This window comes from Balaenoptera physalus (assembly GCF_965194825.1).
Source record: "Balaenoptera physalus genome assembly, chromosome: 7".
NCBI classification, from domain to species: domain Eukaryota; kingdom Metazoa; phylum Chordata; class Mammalia; order Artiodactyla; family Balaenopteridae; genus Balaenoptera; species Balaenoptera physalus.
The window spans coordinates 110,336,472-110,360,385 of record NC_138886.1 but is presented as its reverse complement, the minus strand read 5'-3'; the positions used below and the strand labels follow the sequence as shown (position 1 = coordinate 110,360,385).

Here is a 23,914-nt window from a genome sequence, read left to right as displayed (position 1 = left end):
ATGCCTATACAGAATATAAGGGTTAGACGAATAATCTTCAACGAGAATCTTTCCTGTCTTGCCTTGTCCCCTCCCTAGGTGTAGCCTGAATTATACATGGAGGTGTAGGTGTAGCCTGAATTATACATGGAGGTGAGGCCAGGAAAAGAAGTGATGTTCTCGAGCTTTTGTAAGACTCCTTTGTAGCACATAAGTTTTACAGGTAGCGTGTTTCCTGCTCCTACAACACCTTCTATGGAATGATTTGCCTCCGTGGGTTGAATAAAATGGGGGTGCTCTAGCAGAGGGTTAATATTTATGACGCCTAGGCCTCCTTACATGCTTTTAAAGATCATAAATTACTGACATTACCATGAGCAGAGCAGACCAGAGGCATCTATTTATCCTTCTCTCTCCAGATATAGGCAAGAGGAGAAATATCTAATTCCAACTTGCCCTCAATCAATTTTGAACTTTCCGCTAGGCCTTTTTCTTTCCACGAACCCTCCAGAGTCTTCCCCAGTCCCACGACGGTTTGATGGGCTATATGTTGCAATGGGGATGAGACACCTAAGGCACTTCTGATAAAAGTTACATGCCAGTGTGTGTGCACATGACTGATTCGCTTTGTTGTGCAACAGAAACTAACACAGTATTGGGAAGCAATTATACTCCAATAAAGATCTATTTAAAAAAAAAAAAATTACATACCAAGTAATGTGAATGCCCAGCATTCAGAGGCGAGAAGACAGCCTGAGTGGGCATGTACGTGCCTGGGACGCAAGGAGTCTGCTCATGACTTTGCTGCCTTCTGGACCCCTTGATCCCACCAAGATCCCTTGGAGACCGAAACCAGAGCCTTCCTCGCGAGAACCTTCCTCTACAGCACCCCCAGTACACCTCTGCTTTCAGGCTGAGCTTGCCTCCTTCAGCACGTGGGCCGCGGCCCAAACGGGCCAACGCCAAGTACCAGTTCACGACGAAGTAACCGAATGAAGGCTCCACTCAGAAGACGGTTCCGAACCTGATCCTAGAAGATTCTACACTTGCCTAGACGCAAATAACACAAATTTTCAAGATGGAATTTTAGAAGAACATTCGAATGTATCTCTAAAGGAAAAACAGGAGAAGGCATTCTCTTCTGGATAAGATTAAACCTGAGGTGGGGGGAGGGATAAATTGGGAGATTGGGACTGACATATACACACGACTATATAAAAAATAGATAACTAATAAGGATCTTACTGCAGAGCACAGGGAACTCTACTCAATACTCTGTAATGACCTATATGGGAAAAGAATCTAAAAATGAGTGGATATACGTATATGTATAACGATTCACTTTGCTGTATGTCTGAAACTAACACAACATTGTAAATTGACTATACTCTAACAAAAATTTTAAAAGATTAAACCTGAGATGAGACTTTTCACCAGCTCTACTTTTTAATTAGTTTTTTTTTTTTGTAAACACCCTCCTACTGCCACACACATCTATGGAAAAACACATCTCGGGAACATGTGTCTCCAGGAGTAGTAGCTGACCAGCTGTCCTTAAGGTAAAGGTCAAACAGCTGTGGGAAGTGACCGGCACACTCACCAAAATGCCACAAGGCCTACCTTGCGTTCAAGGCTCGAGCCAAAATGTTTGCACGCAATGCTTGTCGTAAAATCCAAGCTGCTGGGCTCACTGCCATTTACGTTTGAGAAAGGCAGTTGTTTTTCTAACTAGAACACGGTGAGGTTATGGATTCTGAATTACAATAAAGTTTCAATTATCTTGACTAATGGGGTAACAAAAGTAAATGAAAGTTACAAATACATCGAATGCCTTATTTCAGCTTAAACCCAGTAAACTTTTACACATGGTGTTAAGAACTGACTTTTTAAAATCAATTTTGATTTTGTCTCTCGCTAGTTTTATGGTCATTGGGCATGGCTGATCAAAGAGAGAAGGAAGTGAATAGAAAAGAGGAACAATAAAGGGAAGACAAGACTGCCAGGCTGACTCACTGTTGCACAGGATAGCAGGAGGTGACAATACAACTTCTCAAATCAGACGTTTTGAAAAGGTTTGCTAGGACCTTACTGTATCATGTGATCCAATGGAGGGTTCTTTTTCTGTTTTAATTTTATTGAAGTATAGTTGATTTACGATGTTGTGTTAATTTCTGCTGTAAAGTTATACACATATAAATTCTTTTTTCATATTCTTTTCCATTATGGTTTATCACAGGATATTGAATATAGTCCCCTGTGCTCTAAAGTAGGACCTTGTTGTTTATCCATTCTATATATAATAGTCTGCATCTGCTAACCCCAAACTCCCAATCCTTCCTCCCCCCACTCCCCTCCCCCTTGGCAACCACAAGTCTGTTCTCTATATTTGTGAGTCTGTTTTTGTTTTGTAGATATGTTCATTTGTGTCGTATTTTAGATTCCACATATAAGTGATATCCTATGGTATTTGTCTTTGTCTTTCTGACTTACTTCACTTCGTATGATAACCTCTAGGTCCATCCATGTTGCTGCAAATGGCATTATTTCATTCTTTTTTTATGGCTGAGCAGTATTCCATAGTATATATGTACCACGTCTTCTTTATCCATTCCTCTGTCGATGGACATTTAGGTTGCTTCCATTCCTTGGCTATTGTAAATAGCGCTCCTATGAACATAAGGGTGCGTGTATCTCTCTGAATTATAGTTTTGTCTGGATATATGCCCAGGAGTGGAATTGCTGGATCATATGGTAATTCTATTTTTAGTTTTTTGAGGAACCTCCATACTGTTTTCCATAGTGGCTGCCCCAATTTACATTTCCACTAACAGTGTAGGAGGGTTCCCTTTTCCAATGGAGGGTTCTTAATACCACATCTCAGAAAGATGCCTATTAAGCCTCTTCTTGGAAAAAACTCCTCAAATACACTCTCTTCTTTTTTATGCCTCTGTTAGAAAGTTTTGTCAGCTACGGAGCTAAAATTTAGTGCCATGTAACTTTACCTACCCATCATAATACTGCCCTCTGTGCTTACTCAAAAAAGCTTGCTTTATAAAGATGAGACTCAAAACATGTATAGCCCAAGTCATAATCCATGTCTATATCTTTTCATATCATAAGGTAGTGGATTTCTTGATTAAGGTGCGTTTCAAAACTGGCCTCATTCCACACAGAAGAAATATATATGGTGGGGACCTCCTGTATACAGACAAATGCTCCTTTTTATTTCAACTTTTCAGGATTGCCTGTTTCCTCTGGTTCCAATACAATCATTTGTGCTCTCCTCTGGGTCTTTAACAAATTACACTGAAATAATATAAAACTTTATGCCGTACCTGCCTCTGCAGAGCTTGGAACGCCTTTGAGACATTATCTCATTTTGTTATTTCCAACAGGAGCCAATTGTGTTATGTTTACCCCCAGAAATCACTGTTAACACCAGTCACCCTCTCTCTTAAGCTTGTGAGTGGTTTACGGAGCTGAAAATGAGTTAAATAATGGATATGAATCAAAGGCAGGAAACCAGCACCCATTGGTGGAACAACAAACCCTGAGCCTGAAATCACCTGTGACTGGAATTTGGATAATTACAGGAGAGGAGAGCTTCATGGCAGCAGGGATGCTGAAACCTTACTTTTCAAGTCATTCTCATTTAATCACTTTCAATTCAAAGAGTGATCCGATTTTAGATGAAATGACCATGACACAAAGAGAGTTCAAATGTCTTGCCCACGGACAGTTACCCTAGATAAGATAGGGACAAAGCCATCCAAACTAAAGTGGTCCTTCTCCTTTCGCTCTCCATCACTTTCATCTGCCTCTGGTCTATATAACACCATCCTTTTCTCCCCATAGCACTTACAAGTATCTGAATGTTTTTGTTCACATATTTTGTTCACTTGTTTTGTCTATCTCTTGAGTGAAAACCCTGTGAGAGCAGAAACCTTGCCATTTTGTCACTTAGGTGACCTCCATGCCTAGAACATCTCTTGTGGTCAATAAATGTAGTTGGCACAGAAGAGCATAATACTTGCTCAGCGAGTCCTGTTGAATGAATATATGACCACAACTGGAATCTCCCCCAGGTATCAGTGCTTTTTCAGTCATGCCCATGGATCTGGGGTGGGAAAGAACACTCAGATGAAGAACAGCTGTCTCACTGCCAACTCTTTTCTGGTTAAAGAAGCAAAGACATGGCAGTGACTACAGACAGGCCAGTGTCAAAGAAGAAGAAAGGCAAGGACACTTGTCTTAGTCCTTGAGGATTTCTGTTCCCTGAAAAAGTTTCTGAAGGCAAACAATTTTTGGTGGTCTATAAAAAATGAGCAATATACAGCTTCTCGGTCAATTCTACTCCCTTCCGTTATTTTTAGTAACAAATGACGTTCGGGGCAAGGTTACAGAGAGGAACGGTGGTAAGGGATGAGGAATGGTAACTCTCTCATGTGCACTGTGGTCTCCTGTTTTGGAGCCAAAGCTCAAGCAATCAGCCTGGCAGTTCCCCAAAAGGTTAAACACAGAGTTACCATATGATCCAGCAATTCCACTCCTAAGGATACACCCAAGAGAAATGAAAACATATATCCACACAAAAACTTGTAGTTCGTGGCAGCAGCATTATTGATTAATAACTAAAAATTGTAAACAATCCAAATGTCCATCGACTGATGAATAGATAAATAAAATGTGAACTAGGCCTACAATGAATATTATTTAGCAATAAAAAGATATGAGGTACAGACACATGCTACAACACGGATGAGCCGCCGAAAGATCATTTTAAGTAGAAGAAGACAGTCACAAAGGACCACACGTTACATGATTCCACTTACGTGAAATGTCTAGACTAGGCAGACCTACAGAGACAGAAATTAGGCTGGTGGCTGCTGGAGCTGGGGGGTAAAAACCACTTATGGGTAGAGGGTTTCTTTTGGGGATAATGAAAATGTTCTGAAAGTAGACAGTGATATGGTTGCCCTACTTTGTGAATAGAGTACTTTGTAAATAATTATTGAATTGGGTCAACTGGATGGTATTTGAGATCTATCTCAATAAAGCCGTTATTGGAAAAAGCAGCTCACGCGGTAACCAAATCCATCATGTGGTCTGCACAGGGCAGGGCAATGCTGGCGTCTCATAGAAGGAGAAAAGCAGCCCTGCCCTGTACTATCGGGGGTTCTGTGGAGGTGGCCCCATCCCCCTTACTCTCCACACTACCTTGCTTTGCTCCCACAGGCTTGCCCTGGTCTCCCATTTATCTTCACTCATACAACAGGCTTGCCGAGCACCTACTGTATACTGGGAGCTATGCTAGGCACGGGCCCTGCCGATGCAGGAGGAGCAGGCCTTCAAGGAGCTACCACTTTTGGAATCATTCATTCAACCACAGGGCGGGAAACAGCAAAAGCAGAGTTCTCAGTGGAATTCTGTTGTGGGCAGAAAAGAATTTTTCAAGTGCGGGTTCCAGAAAGGTGAACTCATGTCCACACCAGAAGAGCCCACCCAGGTCTGGTATGCAAATATCTCAAAGGCAGGGTGTCTGGCGGGGTGGGACCCCTGGAGTCAGCGCTGAGAGGAAGCTGAAAGACACAACCCCCGCCCCGCACGCCAGGGTCATGAAATGGTGCCAGCACCACCCTTCAATTCCATCTGGCAGTACTGTGGGTGTTTCCACTTTGTTTATTTTTTCAAAGGAAAGAGGAGATGGGGGAGGAGGGCTTGAACACAAGTTATTACTCAGCATTTCCATCATGTTTAATGTCTGCAAAGCCCTCCTGCCCTCACTGCGTCCTGAACTGCCTTGAATAATCAAGAAACTTGAGAACCCAGCCAAGAACGCAAAGTACTTAGCAGATAGAAGCACCTATCACTGCGTGTGGCAATGCACGCACCATTAAAAAAATTAATCCCATAAAATAAACACTAGTTTAAACCTTAAGCCAGTATAATCATCTCTGTAAAGCTGACCTGCCACTTGGCAGTTAATGAAGTGAATAAGCTCATGCTCTAAATCTCCCCATTCACACCCTGACACATGTCCACTTTTACAGAACGGGCACTGACATCCTTCTTTTTTAAATTTTATTATTCATTCATTCATTCATTTTATTTACTTTCAGCCACGCCTTGTAGCGTGTGGGATCTTAGTTCCTGACCAGGGATCAAACCCGTGCCCCCTGCCTTGGAAGCACGGAATCCTAACCACTGGACCACCAGGGAAGTCCCTGACGTCCTTCTTTGAAATGAAAGAATTCTATGGCTGGCCCCCCAAGCATTTTATGGTAACAATTAACAAGAAAATTGGCTTCTTGCTGTCAGGACCTCCAGCACCTGGATCAGTGACCAAGTAACAGTTTTCTGTATGACTGTCAACTGGGCCAGCACTTCTGGCAAGTGTACCGCTGTGTAAGTTGTAATATATTAGGTGCTCTGTGGCTTTTGGACTCAAGCTCCGGAAGGTATTTGAAACAGACGTGTTTGTGTGTTTACATTTATATTCAACCAAGCTTGGTGACCACATTAGCTTGGTCCATAGGAGTGCTACTTTTAGGAATGCTCATTGGTCGATTGGGAGATTGCTCAGTAAAGTAAAAATAATACGCACACATAAAATTGCCATTAATATGAATCATGTGAGGACAAAGTGTTTCAATCAACTATTTCAAGAAACATTGGGGTCACATAAAAATGAAAAAAAGAATTTTGAAAATGTATTTAAAAGGTATCATCTGCTTGATTTCAGATCAACTCTGTGCTCTTCCCTCCCACACTCTGCAGGTCAATTAGAAAAGCCTGACAATACAACACACACACACACACACACACACACACACACACACACACGTCAATTAGAAAAGCCTGACAATACAACACACACACACACACACACACACACACACACACACACACACACACACACACACACACACTAACATGGTAAAGAATTACCAGGTCTAGATCTGAAAAAGACCAAACTCAGAAAGATGAGGCCAGCATTGGGGGCTGCTTTCCTCTTGGGGAATCTGCTGAATTAAGAAAAGATTCCTGAGCGGCTAAGCAGCATTTCTGACGGCCTTGTGGGGTCAGGAAAGCCCTGGCACTGCCAGTGAATTGGTTGCAATTTCAGACAAAAAAGACTAAGGAAAAAAGCATTACTGCAGATGAAGATAATGATAAAAAGTTTTACAAACAGGAATTAAAAGTTGGAATTGTCTAATATAACAATTCTAAAATTGTATGAACCTAAAAACAGTTCTGAGAATACAGAAAGCAAAAAACTGACATCGCTGTAAACTGACGCAAACTGCAATCATGGTGGAAGATTTAACACAGTTCTCTCAGCAACAGAAAAAGCAGAAAGAAGGTTAGCATATAGCAAATTTGAAAAAAAAAAGTGACAAAATCACAATCTAATTGTCATCTATAAAACTTTGCACCCAGTAATCATAAAATATACATTATTTTCAAGCCCATGGAAACTGAACATGTGCCTTTTACTGGTATAATGGAAAAATGTGCGTCCATAAAGACTAGGTAGAGTAGATTAATTTGGCCCCAGACAAAGCTGTATGACCTAGTAAGGCTTGAAGAGACTATGGTTTCAATATGTAAAGGAGTTCAAGAAGATAAGTAGGACTTCCCCAGTGGTGCAGTGGTTAAGAATCCGCCTGCCAATGCAGGGGACACGGGTTCAAGCCCTGGTCCAGGAAGATCCCACATGCCACGGAGCAACTCAGCCCGTGCGCCACAACTACTGAGCCTGCGCTCTAGAGCCCGCAAGCCACAACTACTGAAGCCCATGCACCTAGAGGCCGTGCTCCACAACAAAAGAAGCCACCACAATGAGAAGCCCACACCCCGCAACAGTAGCCCCTGCTCGCTGCAGCTAGAGAAAGCCTGTGCACAGCAACGAAGACCCAAAGCAGTCAAAAATAAATAATTTAAATAAATAAATTTATATTAAAAAAAAAAAAAGGAAGAAGATAAGTAGATTATCCCTAGTGTCTTGGTGACGCCATGGAATCAATGTTTGGCTGGACCTAAGATGGTGAGAATAAAAATGGAAGAGAGGGGCTTCCCTGGTGGTGCAGTGGTTAAGAATCCGCCTACCAATGCAGGGGACACAGGTTCGAGTGCTGGTCCGGGAAGATCCCACATGCCGCGGAGCAACTGAGCCCGTGTGCCACAACTACTGAACCTGCACTCTAGAGCCCGTGAGCCACAAATACTGAGCCCACGTGCCACAACTACTGAAGCCCACACACCTAGAGCCTGTGCTCAGCAACAAGAGAAGCCACCGCAATGAGAAGCCCGTGCACCGCAAAGAGTAGCCCCACTCGCCTCAACTAGAGGAAGCCCCCACACAGCAACAAAGACCCAACGCAGCCAAAAATAAAATAAATAAATAAATTTATTTTAAAAAAAAAATGGGAGAGAAAGAATAGAGTGGGAAGCGTCCACGCAGCCCTACCTCCCTTCCCCTGCCCCTGGAAGCTGCAGGAAGACACTCTGAACTGTGTGAAGGGGAGAAGGATAATGCAAACCACCAGCCCTCTGCCTAAAACTAAAGGGAGGAAGAGTAAAAGCAGAGTCTTCTGTGCAATGCGGCAGACGGCTTAGCTTTCCTATGGCCGAGCCGTACTTCCTTTCCTTCGGACCTCCCATCTCCTCTTCCCCATCCTGTGTCTGTCTGCCTTGCCCTTGGAAGCCACACTAGGTTCTAGACGACCACCCTTGCCATGCCATCATCACAACCATTTACATGGGGGGGTGGGGGGGGCCAGACCCTGCAAGTCCAGAGTTCTTGTCCTAACAAGCCTCACCCTATGAGAACAATCTGCCTAGGTTCCCACCTCATTCCTGCCCCAATCTTCAGAGAATCAACGGACCCTCAATGTTCTTTGCTTTGATCCTCAATGTCAGGGGCCTAGAGACATGTTTGTTGTGCTCTAGGCATTTGGATTAGAAATGTGGATACGTGGATGAGGCCCGTTAGGATTTAGAGAGCTTGAGTTGGAGTGAGAAGCCTGGGGTGGGGTGGGCGCAGACATGACCTGTGCTCTTCAGATGACCCGGGAGCCCTGGGTAACTGCCCGACGGCCCACTTACAGGTTAACTGGGACCCCCTCCCCAGCCCGACCTAGTTGCAGGATATATACTAGTAGGCTTTCCGGACCTAGAGTCGTCCTGACCTAATTCCCTGAAGGAATCTCAGCAACACCAGTAAGTCTCTCCCTCATTTCTCCCCGAGTCTGGGAACATTTAGTGCTGAGAAGAAAGGGCCACTTCAGCAGCTGGGCTTCCTTCGAGCTCCCGCCAGACCAGAGGCACACGTGTCTCCTCTGGAGCCAGTGCTGCGTCAGGCCCTTCTGCATCCAGTCACATTTTTTTTTTTTTGGAATTTTTATCGGTTTATTTAATTATTTTATCTGAGAGAATTTTACAAAGAAATAAATATTTTTGCCTTTTAGAATATGAGTTGAATTATATGCTTTTCCTATTTATTTTCAGTACCTATGAAGAGATAGCATCTTTCATGTATTAAGGTCTTGCTTCATGAGAAGCCACTGGAAATCAACAGTGCTTCATCTCATTTGGCTCTGTCACTAGTTGTATGACATGAGGCACCTTATTTACTCGGAACATCAGTTTTCTGAACTACATTAAAAAAGTGAGCATGGGTTAACTTGTGTAATTTTTTAAGAGTTCTATATTTTTGAAAGTCAATAATACATATTTTTTTTCTTAATTAGAAACAAACCCTTGCCCTGCCACCCTTAGAGGATTGCCATAAGAATTAAATAGGATGGCATATGTATAACAGCACTGAAACCTCACAAAATGCAGTTACATATTTTGGTTTTGGTTTTTTTGGCCACACAGCGCAGCATGCAGGATCTTAGTTACCCAACCAGGGATCGAACCCATGCCCCCTGCAGTGGAAGCGCGGAGTCTTAACCACTGGAGCGCCAGGGAATTCCCCAGAGTCACATATTTTGATTCTGGTGTCTGGGCATGTCTGCGCTCATGCACTCAGCTGGCTGTTTTGAAATCACCCACAGTCCAAAACTGTATACCCTGAGCACTTCCTGGATTTTTACTAGCATCACTTCAGAAGTAAAAGCACGTTGATATTTGCTCTAAGTGCCTTATGAATAAGTAACTTCTACTGTTTGGGCCTTGCTCCATGTCTGGCAGAAGGCCATCCAGACTTACCCTCATACATCTCCAGGATGTGAACCGTGTCTCCAACCTGCAAGGATAGCTCCACATCTTGAGAGGCATTGTAGTTATAGATCGCTGGAAAGGAGAAATAAAAGAGGGAAATGATGGCATCAGTGGCAGTTAAAATACAAGTCACCAAACACATTAAATAAAAAAAAAAAAAGTACAAGTCACCAAAGAGCACATTCAGTGGTTAGTGAACCACTCCTCCAGCAAATAACCCTCTCTTTAACCATTTCAGGTGAATCCCCCACTGGAAAGCAGACAGCATCCTCCTGGACTCCCGTTACTGGTATGTTACAGTCATACTTCCATCCAACAAATATTGGTTGGTTGCCTACTACGTACCACGTACTGTGCTAGGGACTGGAGATAGAGTGTTGAAACACACAGATGTGGTCCCTGTACCAGGGATTTTTAATAGTTTAGTACGGGAAGAGATATAGTAAATATATTATTACAGAAACAACTCCTTAATTAAAATGGTGATAAGAGTTATCAGCCTACAACACCATTGAGCTTATAATCTCTAGGGCATGGGGCGAGCCATCTCCCGGCTTCCCTGACACAGTAACTGGCGGCCAACGGACCACGTGTGAGTCCCACCTACCCCCCAGTAATAGACTAACACTGCCTCGCCCCAGCTCTAGGTACCTTGGGGAAATGGGGTGCCCCAGCCCTTCCTTATCAAGATGACCTCCATCACCACAGTCCTTAGGACTGACAATGACCGGACCACAATCATACAAAACAGTAGACTAACTCTTGTAACTCGAAAAGAAGAAGGCAATCCCATTTTAAGATAGGTAAGAGCTCTGAAGAGACATTTTACTGAGAATCATATATGATGACTAATAAGCACCAGAAAAGATGTCCAACAACCATTAGTCATCAGGGAAATGCAAATTAAAACCGCAACGAGATACAACTTCTCACCCACCAGAATGGCTATTAATTTTTAAAAGGCAGACTTGGCAGGAATGTGGAGAAACTGGAACCCTCACGCATTGCTAGTAGGAACATAAAATGACACAACCTCTTCGGAAAACGGTTTGGCAGTTTCTTAAAAAGTTAAACAGAAATGTACGTGCAACCCAGCAATTCCGCGCCCAGGTATCTACAAAGAGAGATGGAAACATGCTGACACAGAAACTTCATGTGAATACTCATAGCTGTTGTGGTAGGCAGAATAATAGCCCCCAAAAGATATCCACATCAGATTTTGGAATCTGTGAATGTTTCCTCAGGTGGCAAAAAGTGTGAGTTAGTTAAGGATATGGAGAGAAGGTTATTCTGGAAATTCAGGGCGTGGTCCAAACACAATCACATGTACCCAGACGAGAGAGAGACACAGGGAGTTTTGAGAGTCTCACAGAAGAGAAGGCAACATGAGGACGGAGGCAGAGGTGGAAGTAACATGACCTCAAGTCAAGGACTGGCACGACCACTAGAAGCTAGAAAAGACAAAGGACGGAATCTCCCCTAGAGCCTCTAGAAGGAGCACAGCCGGTCAGCACCTTGATTTTAGACCTCTGGCCTTCAGAACTACGAGAGAATAAAATCCTCCTGTTTTAAGCCACCAAGTTTGTGGTAATTTGTCAGGACAGCCACAAGAAACCAATATAGCAGCATTATTCACAACAGCTGAAAACTGGAAACAGTTCATCCACGGAAGAATCAGTGGATAAGTAGAATATGGTCTGTCCACACAATGGAATATCAGTCAGCAAGAAAAAGGAATGAAGTACGAACACATGCTACAACACGGATGCTTCAAAGACATTATGCGAAACGAAAGTCACATGCACAAAACATGTTAGGCTTCCATTTCCTTGTGACGTCCAGAAGAGGCAAGTCTATCAGCGACAGAGGGCAGCTGATTGTTTCGTGGGTTGTGGGTGGGAATAGCGACAGAGCACAACAGGCACCAGGAAGCTTTACAGAGAGATGGAAACATCCTAAAACTGGATTGGATTGTGGTGATGGTCATATAACACTGCACATTTACTAAAAATCAATGAACTATATGCTTAAAGTGGTGGATTTTTTTTTAAATTTTATTTATTTATTTATTTATGGCTGTGTTGGGTCTTTGTTTCTGTGCGAGGGCTTTCTCCAATTGCGGCAAGTGGGGGCCACTCTTCATCGCGGTGCGCGGGCCTCTCACTGTCGCGGCCTCTCCTGTTGCGGAGCACAGGCTCCAGACGCGCAGGCTCAGTAGTTGTGGCTCACGGGCCTAGTTTCTCCGCGGCATGTGGGATCTTCCCAGACCAGGGCTCGAACCCGTGTCCCCTGCATTGGCAGGCAGATTCTCAACCACTGTGCCACCAGGGAAGCCCCAAAGTGGTGGATTTTATGGTATATAAATTAGACTTCGATGAAGCTTTTTTTTTTTTTTTTTTAAGGTAGATGTATTTCTTGCCCTCTCTCATGATGAGTGAGCTGCATCCTTTCAGGGAAAAAGAACCGCCTTAGAGATTTGGTTCTAACCATTGACCTGACCATCCAAGGAACCTATGATGTTCCCCATCTCTGCAGCTCTTATGAGCACATGAGGCTGGTCACTCAATCCATCAAACCATCTGCCAGATCCCACAAGGGTCATTAAGAAGGCAAGAAAGGTATCCAATCCAATCGTGGTAGCTACTGCTCTTTGCTGAGCCTGCGATGCGCCGAGATCACCAGCCTGACTGCAGGTTCATCACAGTCAATCTATCCCGGGACGGAAGGAGCAGACCTCTAGCCCCATGTTTTTCAAGTGGCCTCTCTTTTTGCAGAGAATCACCCAAATATGTGCTCTTCTGTAGTCTTGGCACAGAAGTCTGGGCAGATGATACTGGAACTGGTTTGCTATTGAGCTTGTGGACGATAATATGAATTCAGAATAAGGCCAGGCTGACGAAGTGGGCTAGGAGAAACTGCGCAGCGTTCAGAAGGAGTTAGTTCCTGGTTCCTAGCCTTCTTCGTGGGCCACGAGGCCACAGCTCCTGATCCACTGAGGTTCACTTCCTTCGTCTAACTGCTACTTGATTCAAATGTTTTGCCCACTAGGTATACTGCTGGGTCTCCATAGAAAATGTAGATCTCACATCCCTGAATCCCTCGAGCCCCCATTCACTGCCTCCCCCCAAACTGGTTCCTCCCACTGGCCCCGCCAGCAGATGGAATCAGGAAGTAGAGAGGTTGCTGTGTCACAATGTGTTGTGTAATCACCAAGCTTCACTTCTTCCTCGTCCTTAGTCACCAGGAAAGTAAGCAGAAGCTCTCAAAGGCAGCACCTGGCACTGTAGCTCCAAGCTACAAACACCTACCAAGGACTGCTGTAAACACACACACACACACACACACACACACACACGCACACCATAGACTATTATGTTTCCTTAAATCCTAGATTCCCAAGCCTGACAATCAAAGTGTTCCCGAAATTATCCTGGCCTTAATTATCCACCTTTGCCTCCATCATCTGCCAAATTCCACCCTCTGCTCCAGTCAGGACTCATAACCTCCCCTAAATTCTGTGCTCAGCTCACAGTTTACCTCTGCCTAGAACAACAGCTTATCTGTTTCTTCCTCACACTGTAAAGCTCACATTCACAATGCAGTTCGACAAATGATTACTGACTCCCTATCACCCTGCAAGGATCTCTTTTTTCTCCGATGTCCCGCAATTTTTCCTTTAACACAGTTTGAGCTTTAAATCACAGATAATCTTGTGTTATCCTCTGCCACCGATCAGAAGGTAAACCCTTCATGAATGGGGACCTGGTTACACATTACTTTGTGTCTTTCACATTCCAAGGCACTAGATGAGGCCCAAAGAAGGTGCTCAAAGCACAAGAGTGGCCTTTATAAAACCCACCAATCGATTCAGTTATTCACCACTTCTTCCCCGAACTTCAAGGTACTTCTGCTTCCCTCAGAAGCAGCAGCTGTGGTTTCCCACCGCTCATGAAAGGGATTATCAACTCACCTCTCTGGCCTCTCTTCTGCTAATTACACGAGAGAATCTGCCTTTCCAACCCAAGCCTTCAAAGAGCTTCACATGGGAAACACATTCTTCAGCAATGCCTTTCGCTGGAGTGACAAGTCACCAGTTAGAGGGCATTTGTACTCTCTGTTGCATGTCTTTGGGCAGAAATACTAACAAGATTTCCAGTCACTTACAATGTCACCTATTTACGCCAACAATGCACTTTAGAACCATGCCCTCCCCATCCCCCTCCTTAATCCACTTCATTTCCGTTATAATTTACGATTTCACTTCCATATGGAATACAGTAATTGTATGGAGTGGGTGCCAATTACCATATTATTTAATGAGGAAACTGAGACTCAGAAGGGGTCAGCACCTCGCCCCGAGAAGCCCAGCTTTACCAGCAGCAGAGCTGTTTCTGATGCGGTCCTGTGAAGACCCATTCATCCCATTTTACTAGGCTGGTCCATGATGCCAAAGGGCTGCCCTGGGATAGCCTGGCAGCAAAGAAAAGAAGCTGATAGATTCTCAGTATGTTGTCTGCCTTAGAATCCTCTCATTAAACGAGACCCCAACTTCCCCAAACACTCTTTACCATACTGGGTTGGCCAAAAAGTTCGTTCTGTTAGTGAATACATTGTTCAATGAAGTTCTTGGTGAAAATGAAAAACGTCTTTTATTTTTACTTAAAACCAAACAAACCCTTTGGCCACCCCCATACAGGTTGGTGATCCTGTTGTCTGCTCGTCTGGTGCTATTTCAAAAACAGGCATACAACTAACATGCTCAGTGGATCATGTTTTCTCCCTAGAATGTGAATAACTGTTACAGAGGAAGACAGAGAAAGGAGAAGTAAAGGAAACCCTGTGGGTTAAACAAAGCAGACTCAGTTCTATCAGTTACACATGCATGACCTTGGATGAGTTCGTCTGGGCCTCAGTTTCCCATCTGTAAACAAGGCATGGACCAGATGACTCTCAGGGACCCCTATGGCTCCAACAGCCTCTGATTCACGAGGTTCTGATAAGAGGCAAGAGAAACAAGTTGTGTCGTTTCGAATCAGCAGGCACCACCGCAATGTCTTGTTTTGTCTGAGGAAATTAAACAAGAGAAGGGAGTCCCTGTGTATGAACCGCCTTGCTGGCTGCTATGTGTAAGGTTGGGAAAGACAAGCTGCTGGAATTCTGCCCTGAGCAGCTTACTGTTTATATCGTGAAAGTATAATTTTGCAGAGCCAACTAGATAAGACAGTATGTCTACAAATGTAATGTAGTTTGCATTTTACCAAATCTTTGATTTGGCCTGGCCTTTTCTTTTAAACCTGACTCTCATGAGAGAGGAAAAAAGAGAAGAAATTTGAGGTCTTAGCATTATGCAACAAGAAACCAACAGAATAATAAGAATAGTCTGATAGGCCCCAATAAGAGGATTGATTTTGACAATGAAAAGTCGATGGGTTACTAGTAGTTAATCTTTCTGATAAATTAGGCTTTTTCGTGAATCCTCAAATTACAACCCCCTGAAGAATAACTAAAACATGACGTTTTCTATTAGGCATTTGGTAGCGTCTATGAAAGAGAGATACAGCAAACACAGAACGAGGTCCTGACTTGAGTTGTCTGCTATTCAGAATGTTATCAAGATGATCAAACTTCCTCTTTTTCATTATTATCTTGATCTGCCTACTTTCAGCCATTAGAACTATTAAGACTAAAAAGGTGCCTTTATCTTCACCCTGGGGTCAATGCAATAATGTCCTAGAAGGCCAAGTGGACTTTTTTCTTTTGCTCTTTAATTCCAGTCTACTACAAGGATGAGACAATCAGATTCAACAGGAAGTATGACCCCAGGAGTTAAAACAAAATGTGGTTTTATGCTGGTCATTCCAATTAGGCTCCAGACTGGTCATCCAGGTCAGGGGCTGTCAGATGAGGACAACAGCTTCTACTTGTCACCAACAGTCCTCCACAGGAGCAACTCTTACAGGATTCTTAACTTCATTTTCTAGACCTTTAGGAGAATTTAATGACCAGTTAGGAGATTTAATGACCGGTTCATTGGTTATTCTTTAGAAATCTCTATTTTAAGGATTATATCTATCTGTGGCTAGAACAGATAAATATATCTTTAATGGGAGAGATATTTCACAGATATAAACTCAACTATGGTTTATTTATTTCCTCACTGGTACCAAAGGATTACCTCCAAGCCATCTCATTTAAATTAATATGAAATTAAATTTACATGAAACATGCAAAGCTAAAACAAGGCAACTCAAAATTGCAGAATAGAAAGTCTTTGTTCTACAAACACCAGGAGTTTCCCCACAGTGTGTCTATGTAAGAAATGGAGGCACCAGTATATTCTTCCAAAGAGGAGAATGTAGCAGAGCCTCTAGGAAGATGACAAGCCCTGGTAGACAAAGGGTAAATGGCAGTCACCTTCTCTTTCCCCCTTTCTTGCCCTGTCTGGCTTCCCACTTCGGGCATGGTGGCAGGCACATCCTCGAAGATGGACACAGTTGCCCTCACCAACACGACAGTGGAAGTCATTCAATGAAAACTGGGGATCAGGAAGGTCTGTACAGGTAACGGAACAAGTTAGCCTCAACAGTCCTAAGGTAAAGTTGGACAACGAAGGGCAGGTGTCCTTAAGGACAGCAAATGCATTTAATTGCAGGCAGCTAAGTACAAAGCTCCCCTTAGAAACAGCACGAGAATCGGGGAATAGTTCAGTATTTTAACCATTTTCTTGCTGCCCCTTCCAAGCATTTCTGCAGTGATTCAACAGAGGAGTCAGGGTGTTATTCAGAATACCAAGGATGTCTCAATCACGGACTCGCTATAGCACTCTCAATCTGGGTATAACACTGAAAGTACACATTCTAATGTTACCATGCTTATACTTCTACCAGCTTCTATTCTTTTCAACTGATCTCTTTCTTGTTAAGGAAAAGTAAAAGAGAAAAAAATCAGAGGGCAACTATGGCAGGGTTTTAATGAGGAAGTAAAACAATTAACTTACTAACAAGTCCAGAACACCTTCCCCTAATCAAATAAGGTATTATTATCAGGTTCTTCTTGGTATACATTCTTATTAAATAAAAATGAGACAGATCTAAGATAAAAATGGTCAGATCTAAGATTGGGCTGAGTTTGCGGCATCTACCCTATGGACAGAAATCATAATTGAGGAATAGAGAATCTAAAAAGCCAGGACTTCCCTGGTGGTCCAGTGGTTAAGCATCCGCACTCCCACTGCAGGAGGTTCAGGTTCGATCCCTGGTCGGGGAACTAAGATCCCGCATGTGGTGGCGAGGCCAAAAAAAAAAAAAGAAAAGAAAAGATAAAAGCCACCAATTATTGCAGACTCTAGAACAAGCACTTTGAAATGACAGTCAAAAATGTTAGTGATGATGTTCTCCATATGTACATGAAATTTGAGACAAAGCACAGATAAACTGAGAAAATGATCCCCTACCAGGCTGGAAACTCCATTAATTTAACATCACCAATCTCAAAATGCAAATACAAAGGCAGCAGCTGTTATGTCTGTCTCCACAGGGCCTGTCCCAGAACAAGCTCAGTCGGTCGCCCTTAGCCCCCGGGGCGTGTTCAGGAGGGTCTTAGAACAGCTTCTCCCATATTATGTACACCAGAGTCACGTCCTACTGAAAGTATCATGAGAAAACAGAATGTGTACATGTGGCTGGGAGCGAAGGGCGAATCGGAAAAGCAGAGAACTGAGGAGAAGGCCAGACACTGAGATCTGGGAAACCTCCTTGTTTCATAAATGAAGAAATGGAAGCCCGGAGTGTACCAGACCAAGGGGACACCAAATTACAGTCAGGCTATTGAAGGTACTTTCTGCAGCTTGGCCAAAAACCTACCATTGTGGACTCTCAGGAAAGTCATTTAATCTTTTGGGCTTCAGTTTCCTTATCAATAAAGTCACATTTGTAACCTGGTATTTTGCCTACCTCAGGGTTGCTGTAAGAATAAAATAAGAAGAAACATAAAAATGAGTAAGTACTGGTAATGTCTCTGGAAGTTTCTTCACCATAACAGAAAAGAGAAGCATGAAATCAAAAAGATACATAACTCTGGGCTAATCGATTTGCATTGGAAATTCAGTATGAATTTGGAGTATTTTTCTCTCTATTCAACTTAACAATACGTATTCATTTAGACTTGTGGCCAAAGTGGACCACAGGGGTCAGGGATCAGATGAGCTATGATCTTGAACATCTAAAAAATGGACAAAAATGTGACAGTGGTTTTCAGACACTGAACAGCATACAACACAGGAGGGTGACGCCTGAGAGAAGGGAAACAGATGAGGGAAATCTACAGTTGCATCTCCAGGCAAAAGTACAGGGAGGAGAAGCCGAAATAGAGCCCCAGGAGTTACCCTAAGGTGAGGGAAGAGAGTTGAGAATTCAGGGAAGTCAAGGTGGCTAGAACATACAGAGCAGAGAATCAGAGAGGTGAGGGCTGCATAAGTTTCCCTACTAGCTTAAGCTGATTACTGATCAGCCCATGCGTGTGAAGAAAATTCCCGAGGGCAAGGAAAAGAACCACTGGGAAAGAACAGGAGGAGGAGCTACTCCCAAGCCTCACACAGAGCTGGGAACAGTTCACATTCTCCACAACCAGAGCCAAGAAACCTAATGGTATGTGGCCACTGGCTTGAGTACTCAGAACAGTATTGCCTTGGTAATGCAACCAAACTGGCCCCAGACTACGGGCTGTGCTGATCCCAACTAATAAAGATCAAATGCAAACCTGGAGAGAATGAAAGTTTCCTCATAATTCAACTCCATCCCAGAACAAGGCTCAAACTCCCAACATGATAAAATTTACAACGTCTGACATTCAGTTTATGATTATTAAGACACGCAAGGAAGAAGGAAAATAATCACCTATAGTTAGGAGAAAAAGCAATCAATAGAAAAAGACCCAGAAATGATGCAGATCAGGCAACAGAAAAAGTCCCAGTTAACTGAAAAGTATTCAAATCATACAAAGCATGTTCTTTGACTACAATGGAATTAAATTAAAAATCAATAACAGAAAGACATTTAGAAAATCCCAAGATATTTGGAAACTGAACAACACACCCCTAAACAGCTCCAGGACCATTAAAAAAATCAGTGTAATCCACCACATTAAGATAAAAAGAGAGAAAAAATATGATCATCTCTATATATGCAAAAAAGGCATTTGATAAAATCTGATACCCACTTATGATAAAAAGTGTCAGCAAATTATGAATATATTTAATCTGATAAAAAGCGTACATGAGGGGCTTCCCTGGTGGCGCAGTGGTTGAGAATCTGCCTGCCAATGCAGGGGACACGGGTTCGGGCCCTGGTCTGGGAAGATCCCACATGCCACGGAGCAACTGGGCCCGTGAGCCACAACTGCTGAGCCTGCGCGTCTGGAGACTGTGCTCCGCAACAAGAGAGGCCGCGATAGTGAGAGGCCCGCGCACCGCGATGAAGAGTGGCCCCCGCTTGCAACAACTGGAGAAAGCCCTCGCACAGAAACGAAGACCCAACACAGCCATAAATAAGTAAATAAATAAATAAAAATTAAAAAAAAAACATTCATTTCAGAATACTTTTATTTCCAGGGTGGGGCTGCAGTGTCCGACTATTATGGAGAAGCATGAGTGTGCGGCTAATATACAGAGAACTTTTTTTTGCAATTCATTAGATGGGGATACATGGGGGGGGGGTTGTTAGTTTCTTTTTACACAAGTATTGTAAATATTCTTTTATGAATTCAACATTTAATATTTCAGTGGTTCACAAATGTTAGCATGCATCAGAATCACCAGGAGGGCTTGTTAAAACACAAGATTGCTGGGCCCCAACTTTAGAGTTTCTGAGTCAGAAGGTTAGGAATGGGGCCCCAGAATTTTCATTTGAACACGTTCCCAGGTAGGAGTGACACTGCTCGTTCAGGTCAACACTTCAAGAACCTCTGCATTACTTATTTGAGCCTCACACAAACCAGCAAAGAAGAAAGAGTAAACATGGGCCTCATTTTACAGATTTAAAAAAGCAATCTCTGAGCGATTAAGGGGTGGACAGGATTACACTTCTGCTAATCATACCAGCTCTGGTCTCAGACTACCTGTGTCCAAACACTGGCTCTGTATTTACTGATTCTTATTGGAGGTAATTTAAATTCTTGATGCCCCAATTTCCTCACCTGTAAAATGGGTACAATTATAGCAATTCACATACAGGGGTCTCGTGAGCATGAAGGGATTATAAAGGTAAAGCACTTAAATTTGTGCCTGGTACATAGTAAATCCTGGGTAAACGTTAACTAACTTTATTACCACTACGTTAGTTCAGTGGTAGAGCTGAGACTTAAATCTAGGTATTCATATTCATTTTCAATCATTGTCAACACAAATGCCTTTTGGTACCACAAAACAACACTGGTGAGTTCCACAAAACTTATCTTTAAAAAATTTTTTTTAGAAACCTTTAAAACTGGATGACTTTAATGGAAATTCTAGATACCACTGCTCTTTCCACTTACAAGAAAACTAAGAACCCAAGACCATACAGCTAGTTAGATTCAGTCTGGGATGAGCAAGCTGGAATAGCTTTTTCCAAAGGCCACATAAGTAGTCTTTATAATAAATTTCACCCTGTATTGAACTGTACTTCTAAGGTAAACAATGAAAACAATGGAGGATTAAAAAACAAATGCAATTACCATTTCTGGAATGAATGAATGAATCAAATAAGCAAGCAAGCATCAGGCCTATGAACCTGAGGAGCTAGGTTTCTGACTTGTTTACCTTCTTAATATATTTATTTTAGCAACCAAATAAAAAGTTCTTTACACAATACAATTAGCTGGAGTCAATTCAATGCAAAGATATGGAAATGTCCTTTCAATCTCATTTCTTCCTCTAGTCTCTAGAAAGGTAAATACAATATTTCTATGACTTAATTGAAGAACAAATGAAAAATCTAAATTTGACTGTGTATCACCATAAACACTTTACCTTTTAAAAAATTCACCAGAATTCCACTTTTTTTCACATACATTCGAAAATAATCAAAAGTAAAGTAGCATGCAAATTCAAAACGCCTCTCGAGTTATCCCCAAAGCATTAAAATATTTTAGGCATGAATGTTCATAAAAAGAAAATATTGCTCAAAAAATAGAACAACCTAACTTACAGCACAATCTAAATGTTAATAGCATAATAACATTTTTCCAACCAGAAATCTAGCCTTGCTTGTTTTCTGGCATTTAAAAATAGAAATCAGGGACTTCTCTGGTGGTCCAGTGGTTAAGACTCCATGCTTCCACTACAGGGGGCACAGATTCGATCCCTGGTCAGGGAACTAAGATCCTGCATGCCACATGCGGTGCAGCCAAAGAAGAAAAAATAAATAAAAAATAAAACTAGAAATCATGCTAAAGCTAGTGAAAAACATATTTCCTGGTCTTCCACACTAGTACATTATACTTTATTTCAGTATAACCAATTAATCAATAAGCCGTGACCTACAGTACAGTACAGATAAGGAGTAAAAACACAGAGAGATGCTTGGTGACTTTGCTCTTTTGAGTCACTTAGGCTTGACACCCATAGAGTCATCTTAGACTTGCTGCTCTCCATTTCCAGTCCTACAGTTTTAGTCTTTCCTTCACGATCTAGAACTCAGACTACTAACTTTGTACCTTAACTGATCACCCTGCCTGCAGTCTCTCCTCTTGTGCAAAACGGGATGTTAAAAACCACAGGCCCAAAATGGCGTCACTTGTGCTAAAGCCCAAGATACGAAACCTAGATTTAACCTAACACCAAAAATGTAATCTTAATCAACCAATCTGGAATTTTCTGGTCAGCACCAATGAGGTCATCTGACAAGTGCACCCTATCCATCCTCCAGAGGAAGAAGAGGCAATCCACATGGTAAAACCCTTCCTGTTCTCATCCTCCCACAAAAGAAATCCTGGCCTAAAAAATAATCCTTTCTTTCCTTTTGCTAGTAGCTCCCTTGCCCTACCCTTCTTCCTATAAAAACCTTCCATTTCACACAACCTTTTAGCGCACCCTTCTAGTTGCTACGTGGGATGCTGCAGGATTCATGAATCACCTAATAAAGCCAATTAGATCTTAAATTTACTTTGTTAGATTCTGTTTTTCAACAGGGACAGATAATAATAATTACATCATAGGGCTACTGTGCAGATTGAATAATAAAACACTTACCAGGGGAAGAACTAGCTATTACTGGTATTATAACACTACTTTGTATAATTGTGCCACTCTAATACTTTTTAACACTACTTATAACATCTTATTCCCCAGTTCAAAAATCTTCTGATAGTTCTCTATTTTCTACTGATGCATGTGATTTAAGAACTTTCGAAGCTCAGTTCTATCTGAGTCTTCTCTTGTAATCCCCTTGCTTGAATGGCCCTCTCTGCTTTACTCCATTGGACCAAATCCTATCCATAAATTAAGTTTACAAAAGGCCAATTCAACCGCAAGCTCATCCCCAATTATCCCAGCCTTCCATGGTTTCACCTTTTCAGAGATTACACACCTCAACCTATTCTGCATAATTTAAAGCTTAACCAACTCAACCTAGTGTGTGACAGGACCTGCCCAGGTCCTTCCTGGGGCTCCACGCAAAGAGGAGCCCCACAACTAGAGGCTGACATCAGGCATGGCCCCCTGTAACCACGGTGATACCGAACCAAACTTGGGTCTGCTCGCCTGCTGCTCAGCAGAGCCAATCTACCGACACTGGGTTCTGGTGAAGGAAAGTGCAGCGTTCATTGCAGGCACCAAGCAAGGAGAACAGGCAGCTCATGCTCAAAAGTTCCAAACTCCCAGGTGTGTTTTAGGGAAGGGCTTTTGAAAGCAATATTTGGGGTGAGGGTTACAGGGGGCATGACCTTCTTCTGACTGGTTGGTGGTGAGGTAACTGGGTGGTGTTTCAAGAATCTTAATCCTCAGTCTCTGGTTCCAGCCAGTCTGGGATCTACAGGCTTGTGGTCAGCACACAGTCACCATCCTCCACCAGGGTGGGGGTCTTAGTTACTGCAGAAAAAGATGTGTGTCTGATTGTTTTGTATATCCCTTGAGGAGGAATTAGAACTCTGTTTTATCACTGAACTATTGTTTCTTGACTGCTTTTCCTCTGTTTCTACATTCCCTTACTTCCTTAACTAGGAACTGCTTGAGTCTCTGCTCTTTGGAACTTAGGGAAGGCCTAGGAGACTAAAGCCTTTTTCTACAAACAAAAACAGGGGACACAGAGGAGCTTCTGTACCTGGGAAGGCCCCACAGGGTCCTGCTCAGTTTCAAATCCTCCTTTTCTTTGATACCCTGCAATCCTGAGGGGAACAGGGGGCAGGACAGGAAAGCAAATAAAGTTTTGGATAGAAAGGTTAATCATAAACTCAGTAGGGGAACTCAATTTTAGGGGGACTCAGTTTCAACGGGCTTCTTGGTACAGGCCTTCCTGAGAGGACTGCTCGACAGTGACAAAAGAGGACTTGTGTTGGTTAGTCTCTACTTCCCTAAATTATAAGACTTCATTAAATCATTAAATCCCTTCATTAAATCTCCTCAAAAGGGAGCCAAGAGCATTCCTGGCAGCATCCTTCAGTCAGGTCCTGTCTGAACACCACTGTAGAAGAATCTTTGTCTTTTCTCCTTATTTATACTATGCTCTGATACTGT

General features: G+C 42.7%; 1 protein-coding gene across 1 annotated transcript in view; it reads right to left on the bottom strand.

The window, feature by feature from the left end:
- The window catches only part of DOCK5 (dedicator of cytokinesis 5), a 189,820-nt gene that overhangs the window by 120,660 nt on the left and 45,246 nt on the right, over window positions 1-23,914 (bottom strand). The window contains exon 2 of the mRNA XM_082471422.1: window positions 10,195-10,278. Within this exon, the coding sequence (XP_082327548.1) occupies window positions 10,195-10,278 (84 nt within the window). The remainder of the gene's footprint in view (window positions 1-10,194; window positions 10,279-23,914) is intronic.